General features: G+C 39.8%; 1 protein-coding gene across 1 annotated transcript in view; it reads left to right on the top strand.

The window, feature by feature from the left end:
• The first annotated feature begins 1199 nt into the window (after window positions 1–1199).
• LOC138739342 (septin-11-like) overlaps window positions 1200–10864 on the top strand; it is a 66909-nt gene continuing 57244 nt past the window's right edge. The window contains exon 1 of the mRNA XM_069891172.1: window positions 1200–1217. Within this exon, the coding sequence (XP_069747273.1) occupies window positions 1215–1217 (3 nt within the window). The 5' untranslated portion in view covers window positions 1200–1214. The remainder of the gene's footprint in view (window positions 1218–10864) is intronic.

Genomic DNA, 10864 nt, shown 5'->3' with positions numbered 1-10864 from the left:
ATTTGCACCTGTGACGCTGCTGCAAAACAATGAATTTCGTGACATGTTCATGTCTATAAATTCTGATTCTGAATTCTTCATGAAACTGCTAAGCAATCTATTGTTGCTGTTCATTGCTCGTTGACAGATCCTCGTGAGGCCTCATTTTACGTCAGACATGAATACTGACTTTAAATCTGAAGGTGATCAAATCAAAATCCTCCCCCATGATTTCTCACGAATAGAAAAAGAGAGGCCCACTGTATTTTCCCATCTGTATTTGTCTTGCAAGTTGCAATCTGCTTAAGCTCCACAATTTAATGAAGTCTCAGGCAGAAAAATAGTACTCTGTTTTTTGATAACTGTCAGCCAGACAGTCATCTACCACAATCTCAAACAAGTTTGAACATTAACATTGTCAACTTAGCACAGGCTTTCAAATGAATTGCATACGATACAGTTACATGGAACTTGGTGAACAACAACAGATCATGAAACCAAACAAGTCCATGCCAATGTTTATATTCCAGGCAAACAAATTATTTAGAGTTCCGAGAAAGTTTAGAAGGATCTGTGTTTCTTAGTGTACAATAGGTCAAGCAATGCTTTACATTGGAATTTATGATGCAACAAATTAATTTCAGGGCAGTTGCACTTTTATCACAAATCCACATCAATTAAAAATGCAAATGCAGACAGATGTTGAAATACAGTCATATATCAAACTCACAAATGAATCCTGTCCTACAGTGTAAAGTAAATTGATCGACTGTAGAGCTACTGGCAGGAAATTTTCCTAAAGGTGCAACCATTTATCACCTCTGATAGACAGTAAAACCTGTGGTATCCAGCACCTATGGGGATTGGAAGATGTCAGATAAGTTTATTTTCCATTTGCTTGAGACTTACTCTTAAAATGCCTATTACACCTGCATTAAGAATAAACAGTTTAAAAAACAAAAGACAAAAATACTACACTCTACTTACACTGAACAAACTTTACTTGCATGAATATACTGTTTTAACGAAGAATTTTACTTTATTTTCAGTCACATTCTTTGAAAACCTTTATCTGTCGCTGAATCTGCAGGCTCCTCCCCCTCCAAGGAACTGCATGAAAAATGGACAATAACATTATAATTATCTCCACCTTCCCCCAAATTTACAGATAAAGCCTCTAACCAGGACCACTCTGACTAAGCAGGGATAAGGGGATACTTTAAGAGGGTCACGCAATGGTGAGTGGCATCAACCAGCTCTTCATCCTGGATGAACCAGTATGGATCCAATTGACTAAATGGCCTCTTGTGTCATTAGGAGATTATAATGAACTTTTAGCTCTATAATTTTATATCTTGAAGTCTGGCGTTTTAAAAAAATAGCATTTTCTTATTAAGCCATCCCCTGGGATTTAGAACTACTTATTTTCACTCTGATTCTATGAGTTCTGAGATGACAGATAAAGTCACTATGGGGCCCTCCTCCTGCCAGTCTTCAGTCTTTATTCTAATGTCTTCCTGTTCTTTGTTTATTCCTTGAAAAGGGGCCAGGCCCAAAACGTTGGTAATATATTTTTACCTCCTATGGATGCTGTGAGACTGGCTGAATTCCTCCAGTATTTCTGTGTGTTTTTACTTAAATCAATATGAGGACTGGAAGAGTCACTAATGGGGCAAGAGATGCTGGGCTGGTGGGTAATCCATGAAGTTGCATTTTTCATCTGACTTTGTGATGGGCTTCTGAATGCTCCTGATGTACAGACTCAAGGTTCTTCATATCATCCCAAGTGCTCCTTCTCCATTTTAAGCAATCATGTACAAGGCATTCCTGGGAAGGTGTACTGGGAATCTGGTGTTAGGCATGCAAACAACATGGACTATCCAATGTTGCTACCCCAATGTAACTGGAGATCAGTATTAGGGATGCTGACCTACGAGAGGTCACTGACCTTGGATTGTTTATCCTTCCAGTGATTTAGAGAGTTCCCCAAATATAAAGACCTAATTTTCTTGGGAGCTACCTTTTATCAAAGGCAAATATCAATGGTGAAAATCACAATTGCTTTCAAAGCACCATCACAAGCTGTGGTCTTATAATGACATAGAAGGAGGCTAATTAATTGATCATATCCATAAGTAAACTCCCAGGGGAAGACAAAGTTGATTAGATTTTTCCAATGATGAGGTATCTGGTCTAGGTAGACCAGGTCTCAGAAATACATAGAAGGATATGGATTACTGTGGCCTGGTAGACAGTGAGTTTCATGCCAGGTCAAAGGTCTTGATCTTTGAATATCCTTTATTTCATTCAACCAGGAAACAAGATGATGCAACGGTTAGCGCTACAGCCTCACAGCTCCAGGGACCCAAATTTGAATTTAATTTAGGGTTCCATCTTGGCAGACTTTATAGGATTTGGACCGAATGGACTTCCTCTTGTCAATGCAGTTTCCTCGCACATCCTAAAGGCTGTTAGGTTAACTGCATTCTGTAAATTACTACTTGGTGTAGGTTAATGGCAAAAAGAACAGAAGAATATTTGATAGACATATCTGAGACAGAATAAAGCACAGGACTACTTTATAAGTAGATGAGTAGTTAAAGTCCCCTGACACCTCGCATGGATGTGATAGGCTAAATGGTCTCCTTCTATGTCATTATAAGATCAAAACCTGCGATGGCAAATGAAAGCAATGGTGAATTTCATCACTGATGGTCAATTTAAAAAAAAATTAAATTTAAATGTAAATTTTAAATTGAGAGATAAAGCACAGTAACAGGCCCTTTTGGCCAATTACATCCAATTGACCAACAACCCCTAGTGCGTTTCGAATGGTGGGAGAAAACTGGAGCCCCCAGGAAAATCCACGCAGACATAGGGAGAATGTACAAATTCCTTACAGATAGCACTGGATTTAAAACCAAGTTCTAAACACAACAGGGTTGTGCTAACTGCCATGCCACCCAAGATTTGTCTTTGATGTGAGGTGGGTCCCAAGAAATGAGAAGATGTTCTTGTTTTCATGTGCTGGAAAAACTGATCAGGTCACACAGCATCCATAGGAAGTAAAAGGTAACCAACATTTCAGGCATGAGCCCTGACAAAGGGACCAGGCACAAAACTTTGGTTATCCTTTACTTCCTGTAGATACTGCATGACTGGCTGAGTTTCTCCAGCACATTTGTGTATTGCACTTGATCCCAGCAATTGCAGACTTTCTTATTTAACTCTGTGTGGTGATATGACCACCAGCCGACTGCAGGGGGCAATCTCTGTACCTGCAGGAAGGCCACTTAAGGGGCTGACTCCACCTGGTTGGCTGTCAATCAACCAACCTGGCTATAAATCTGAGCTGGCCCCTCCTGGGCCAGTCACTCGTGGTGCCTTCGGGACTGAAACTGGTGTACAGACTTTCAATGGATTAGAGCCTGTGTCTGCTTGTTGCACCACCACATGCACCACACTCTGGTGCTTTTTTTGTTGGGTCTTAATGTGAGCCTTCAAGATGAGGGCATTTTTGTACAATGGGGGAAAATTTATAGGGACCTTTTATCTTGTGGATGGTGAGCAGATTGAACCTTCAATCCAATTACAGATAGCCAGACAACAGGAGGCTGTTTTCGATCTAATCATCTGCCATTCCAGCTACTCCCCGGTCTCCTGGTCCTGAATCCAATCATGTACCAGCCCCATTAATGTCCAAGGCTAACTACTCAAATTCCATAAGACCATAGGACCATAAGACATACAGGGGAATTTGAACAGGAGCAGAGGGAATTACAGAGACAGGGAGGGTTTTGGAAAGGAAGATGGGGAGCGGAGGGGTTCACAGAGGTGGGGGGTTTGAACAGGAGAGTGGGGAGGGGGTCACAGACAGGGGAATTTGAACAGGGGCGGGAGCGAAGGGAAAGTTACAGAGAGGGAGGGGGGTTTGAACAGGGGAACATAGGAGGTCACAGAGACAGGGAGGGGGGTTTGAACAGGAAGACATGGGTGCACAATTAAGCCCATCAAGTCGATCCCACCATTCCTTCATGGCCTATTTACTATCCTTTTCAACCCACTCTCTACCCATAACTCTTTATGCTCTTCCTGATATCTCTATTTTAAATATCCTCAATGACTTGGTCCCCACAGCTCTCAGAAGCAACAAACTTCACAAATTCATCACTGGATGAAGAAATTCTGAAGAAAGGGTTGTTTTTGTATTTAGTGGCTGGTATCAGATTCCCACCAAAGGAAATATCCTTTCCATGACAACTCTATCCAGTCCTTTCAGTATTTGATAGGTTTCCATGAGATCCCTGCTCATTCTTTTAAACTCCATTGAGTACAGTCCCAGAACCTGTAGTGTAGCTGGGGAGTGGGGGGGGGGGGGTTGGTGGGATTAGGGGTTCAGGGAGTCGCTCCCCCAGGCACATTCTTCGGAGGTGGCGCTTTTTTGAGCTGCGTGCTCACTGCTCGGTCTCCTTTGGTAAACTGGTGGCCCACCGGCGCATCACCGGGGGCTGGGCAGTGAGCACACAGTTTGGGGGATGGGGGGGCACCACTTTTGGGGAATGTGCTCAGGGGGAGTGGCCTGGCTGCTGGAGGAATTTTTCCTTGGCTTTCAACATTAGAATGTTAGTGATAAAAGGTGAGTGTGAGATAAAAAAAATAATGTTGGAAGAGTGGACAGAACATCAAATTATCGGCTACCCGTGAATCTTGTGTTGTTTACAAGCCAAAACTCTTTGGCATGAAGTAACGTATTTAGTTAAGATTTTATTCTATACTTTGAACTTGCATTTAGGTAACTAAATGCAAGTTAACCTTTAGGGAATCTTGCTTGAGGACGCCTCTGTCCCTCTGCATCTCTGATTAGTAGTAGTAGCGCTCCTGGTATTTTGCTCAGCCACAAAACAGGTTGACATTACTTGCCCTGGCACACACTTGGACTGGGTACCATTTCTCAAAACTTCAATTTCATAGAATAAGTTCTGTTTCATTTCGATATTTTGATGCACTCTCCAATCAGATCTATTATTATCATGCTTTGTAGAAACTTGTTTTGGGAGTTGCTCTGCAAGTTAACGCTAGTACAGTATTATAATTTAAAATTTATGTTTATGATTTGGCTCAAAGAGAAAAGTTTACTGCCAAGGAAATTATCTTCTGGAAGCTCAGGGAACTGAATATTGAAATGACTTGAAATTGTTCCGAACACCCATGTGCATCACCTTGTCAAGCAACACATTTCTAAAGCACTGCTGTTCAACTTTTTATTTCACAATTTTTGGATACAAATCACTGGCCATTTGTACAAGAGATCCATGATTTCCAGAGAGTTTTTTTTTCACAAATGGATAGTTAATTGATAACACGAACCAACCATTGTCATAGTGAAACTCTGCACATAGCTGTGGAAATGTGACATGCGCTATGTGAAGTTTCCTCTTTTTAAAGGAAGACACGGCATAAACATTGTTGTCAAGGTGCAGTAGCACACCAACTGTTAGTTTATTTAGATTCAATACAATGTGAGATGTGTGATTGTTTCTATATTGAGACGAAAGCCACTTTCAGGTGGCCACAATACCCGACTGTAAAGCCACACATTGTACTCCTGTGTGGGTGTCAGGTGGCCATCTGAAACTGGAGGACCCAGCTAGGAGGTCTACTTATCTTACCCTTCTCCAGTAGGTGTAATATCCTGCTCGGAGTATCCCCCGTGGCAGCTGAAAGCAGCCGGGCTGCCGGGGGCAGGCTGATGATGTTGCGGCAATGTCGTCAGCCATCAACTCTGGGTTTCAGTGTTTTTTTTTACACACAGCACCGGCAGCGCGAGTTGGAGGCACTGGCAGCGCGTTGGGTGGGCGAGGGGGAGAAACAGGCAGCGCAAGTCAAGCAGTATCCACCGTCCAAACTTATTGCAGCAGCGATGCCGTAATGTTGATAAATCGCGCAATGGGTTGATAATTGTTCAACATACTTGAGGAACTGTTTGTTTTACTGTCAGGGCTGTTTTTTTTATTGCGCTGTCAGCGGTATGATCAACAGTCTAATTATTCAAATGAGAATTGATCGGGAACCTGAGGGATGCAGGGTGAAATTCATTTGTACAGCTGCAAATAAAAAATGCGCTAGATGCAAACTCAAAATATACCATTAATTTGGTTTTTTTTGGCTGAGCTCTGAGACTTTTTTGTGTCTTGATATTGTTTGTCAGTCATGTCTTGATGCGTTGTAAATGACATCAAGCAAGCATGGGCTGGACTAGGCCACAGTCCCGAGGAGCTGGCGATTGATGGTAGACAGCTATCCATCAGCTGGCACGTTCAAGTGACAGAAAGGCGTCCTCTCCGCGGCCACCTGAACATGCCAGCTGCACTCCCCCAACCGTAACTGCCAGCACATGATCTTCCATGGAGCACCTGAAAGTGCCTTAAGGCTTACATACCTTTCTTTGGATACAAATTTTGTAAATTATTGCTCTGGATATTCAATATCCAGATATTGGCCTATACAATAAAGGAAATATCAAGATTTCTTTAAAGTAGCCACTGAATTATCACATTGTCTAATGCTGCTAAGTGTTGCAATCTGATCATTTGCTGTGACCTTTGTTCTGCTACATCAATACAATTGTTGAAAGCCTATAATCTTAGGCAAATTCTAAACTAAAAATTTGCTGTATTTGCATTAATTATCTTGTTTAATAGTAGGTGCAGTTGGGCTCAATATTGCAAAGGTTAGTTTCAGACTGAAGACACAAGAACATACTAAACCAGTGGTTTTCAAACTGCCCCCAAACTTACATTTCACCTTAAGTAATCCCTCTGCCATAAATTGATTGGTAAGGGATTGCTTAAAGTGGTATGTGAGTGGGAAGGGAAGGTTGAAAACCACTGTTCTAGACCTAATTGTTACTGAAATATTTTGCTTGAATATAATTGTAATTGGCCCATTTCCTTTTGAGTTATGAAACCATGCACATAACGAGTCTATTAAGTATGAGTAAAACAGTAGTTTTCAAACCTTTTTCAAGCTTCCAATTTCCTTCCTGTTTGTTTTTTTTTAAAAACTTTATTTAAGAATTTATAACATGAATAAAATAGAAGATTACATTTAAAAAGAATAAAAGTAAGATAATAAAATTACAGTACCACATCGGTAAACTAAATAAATAATAATAATAATAATAATAATAACAATTACAGCACGGAAACAGGCCATTAGGCCCTTCTAGTCCGCACCGAACCAAACACCCCTTTCTAATCCCACCTCCCTGCACAATGCCCATAACCCTCCATCTTCCTCTCATCCATATACCTGTCCAACCTTTTCTTAAATAATACAATTGACTCCGCCGCCACTATTTCTCCCGGAAGATCATTCCACACAGCTACCACTCTCTGAGTAAAGAAGTTCCCCCTCATGTTACCTCTAAACCTCTGCCCCTTAATTCTTAACTCATGTCTTCTTGTTTTAATCTTTCCTCCTCTTAACGGAAATAGTCTATCCACATCCACTCTGTCTATCCCTTTCATAATCTTAAATACTTCTATCAAATCCCCTCTCAACCTTCTACGCTCCAAAGAATAAAGACCCAATCTGTCCAATCTCTCCCCATACTCCAGATGCTTAAACCCAGGCAACATTCTGGTAAACCTTCTCTGCACTCTCTCCACTCTGTTTATATCCTTCCTATAATTAGGCGACCAGAACTGCACACAGAACTCCAAATTAGGCCGCACCAACGTCTTATACAATCTCAACATCACCTCCCAACTCCTATATTCCATGCAATGATTGATAAAGGCCAGCATACTAAAAGCCTTCTTCACCACCCTATTCACGTGAGTTTCTACCTTCAGGGAACGATGTACCGTCACTCCTAAATCTTTCTGCTCTTCTGTATTCCTCAATGCTCTCCCATTTACCACATATGTCCTATTCTGAATTAACCCCCCCCCAAATAATTATTACACAACATTAATAACCTAACTTAAAATTAATCTAACCACCCCCCCCAAAATAAAGAGTGAAGAGTTAATAAAGTGAACAATATTATATATAAGGAAAAAAAGCCCACTTACAAAAAAAAGATAAAACATAACAAGTAAAGATACTAACAAAAAAAAGTTATCAATACTAAAATATCACACTTAAAAACATATTTAAAGCAAACTTAAATGCATGTATTTAACAGAGTCCACTTTAACCTATAAAAAGACATCCTATCCTGAATTGAAAAAGATATCCTTTCCATGGTCAAACAGGATTTCATCTCCAAATGCCACCTATCTAAAGTTAATATATTTCTGTCTTTCCAAGTAAGTGCTATACATTTCTTAGCCACAGCTAACGCTAAATAGATAAAGGAAATCTGATAATCCTTTAAACCTAAATCAATTAGTGATTGCATATTCCCTAATAAAAATATATCAGGATCTAATACAAGACAGATATTATATAAACTATAAAGTATAGATTGAATACCTTTCCAAAACTGTTGCAATCGATCACAAAGCCAGACAGTGTGCAAAAAAGTATTAGCCATCTGGTCACAACGAAAACAGCAATCCGACTTACTAAGGCCAAACTTTTTTAGTTTCTCCGGTGTTAAATATAACTGATGTATAAAATTATAATTAATCATCGCTAATCTAGCATTAATCAATTTCCGAATACTATTCTGGCAAATTTCCATCCAGGCTTCTTCAGCTATTGTAAAACTTAAATCATTTTCCCATTTCAACTTATCTTTATCCCAATCTTTTTTACTTCCTTCCTGTTTGCTTATTACCTCTCTTTATACAACCCACTACAATGGTATCATCAGCACATTTGTAGATGGTGTTGTTGTCGTACTGAACCACACAGCCATAGGTGTAAAGTGAGTAGAGCAGGGGGCTAAGAGTATAGCCTGTGAAGCTCTAATACTGATGGAGATTGTAGAGGAGATGTTCTTAACAATCCTCACTGATTGTGGTCTGGAGGTAAGGAAATCCAGGATCCAATTACACAGTGGGGGTTTTAGATCCAGATCTTGGAGTTTGCTGATCAGCTTTGAGGGGATGGTGGTGCTAAATGCCGAACTATAGTTGATAAAGATGATCCTGATGAATGCATCCTTACTGACCAGGTGTTCCATGGCTTTGTGTAGAGCCAGTGAGGGGAGATGGCATCCACCATAAATAGTTGCTACAATAAGTGAACTGGAACATATCCATATTGTCGCTTAGATAGGAGCTGATATGCTTCAACACCAGCCTTTCAAAACACTTCATCACTGTTATGTAAGTGCTACTGGTCGATAGTCATTAAGGCAGGTTATTACACTCTTAGGCACTGGGATGATTGATGCCTGTTTGAAATAGGAGGGGAACTATGTCCTGCTGGAGTGAGTGATTGAAGATATCTATGTATACATTGGTAAGTTGGTCAGCACAGATTTTTAATACTCGGCCAGATATTCCATCTGGGCTGGATGCTCTCCTCAGATTCACTCTCCTGAAGGCAGCAAGCATATTATCCTTAGATACAGACAGGATGGGATCACCAGGGGATGTGGACAAACAGAGGGGTGGTTCTTCACTGTTACTGTCATCAGTAGAGGCATTGAGTTTCTTTGGGAGCGAAGCTTTGCTTTCTGCTTACTTCACTGGATTTGGCTTTGTAGCAGGTTATAGGCCCTGCCACAGCTGTCGGGTGTTCCTTGTTGTTTCCATTTTCATCCAGAATCTCCACTTCACCCAGGAGGTAGCTTTTTGGAATATCACGTAGTTGTTATTGACATTCTCTGGATAATGCACATTTTTAATTCAAATTAGGGATTCCATTATTTTTTTTTAATAAAGGTTTTCAAATGTTTACAGCTCTTCTATGTGTATGTGCTCTTTAATATAAAAGTTTTCAATTATGCAGTATTGGCCATGACAGAATCTTAGAAATTTATACAGGAGACCAAACAAGCTAAACATGGGAGATATTTAAATTTTCCACTTCCCAAGTATTGGTTCATCAACTTGTAGGTTACAGTTCTTTAAGGTGCTAATTTTTGAATGTAAGAAGAGATCACACCCTTTCATGCAATAAGTTCCAGACCTCACTGGTGTAGATGGTAACCTGAATTTAACATTGCACATTTCCTCAGCTGCTTTTAAGTTTGCCCTCCTGCTCCACAATTAGGTATTTAATCACCTGGGACTATTTCCTGTAACTCCACTTCTAATATTATTCAGAGTGAACTATATATATATATATATATATATATGCAGGATACTGGAATGCCCAATTAATAACTGAGCACTTTCAAAACCTGGTTTCATACCAAAGATTTGCACTTGTAGAATTTTGGTGCCATCAGGGGTCAAATAAAATCATCAGTTTTTTTTGAATGCCACATTCTAAACATCTTTGAAACAAATCAAAAGTATGAATTCAATGAATAATCAACAACATTAATGTGATCAATGGCAAATGAGTTTGCTGAAATTTTCAAGAGTCATTCCACTTGGGAGTGGCACTTTTTTTGCAAGCTGCAGGGCTAAATGAGTACTTCTCACTCTGTGAAATATTGAGAACAATATGATTTGATTTCAGTGGTGTTGTATGAAATCTGATGACTTGAGTGGGCCAAGCAAATAACTAACATCTGTTTTCACTTGCTGGCTAAAATGCAACAATCTTGTGTGCCAGTCTTTAAATTAAGAATGTTTGAAGCTTATGTTTAAGTTTTAAAACCCCAAGGCACATATTGCTTCATACAATTATTCTTGCCGAGCAGGTTTTTTTCCCCACTCTCTCAATTTGTTTATTTCAGTATTTGGAATTTGTCATGGTAATGTCATGAGGATTTTTTTTTCTATAACATTGAATACATGAAAACTCCATATATTTA

This window comes from Narcine bancroftii, chromosome 7 (assembly GCF_036971445.1).
Source record: "Narcine bancroftii isolate sNarBan1 chromosome 7, sNarBan1.hap1, whole genome shotgun sequence".
Taxonomy (NCBI): Eukaryota; Metazoa; Chordata; class Chondrichthyes; order Torpediniformes; family Narcinidae; genus Narcine; species Narcine bancroftii.
Note: the sequence above shows the minus strand (reverse complement) of the source record. Positions and strands in the feature narration are given on the sequence as shown.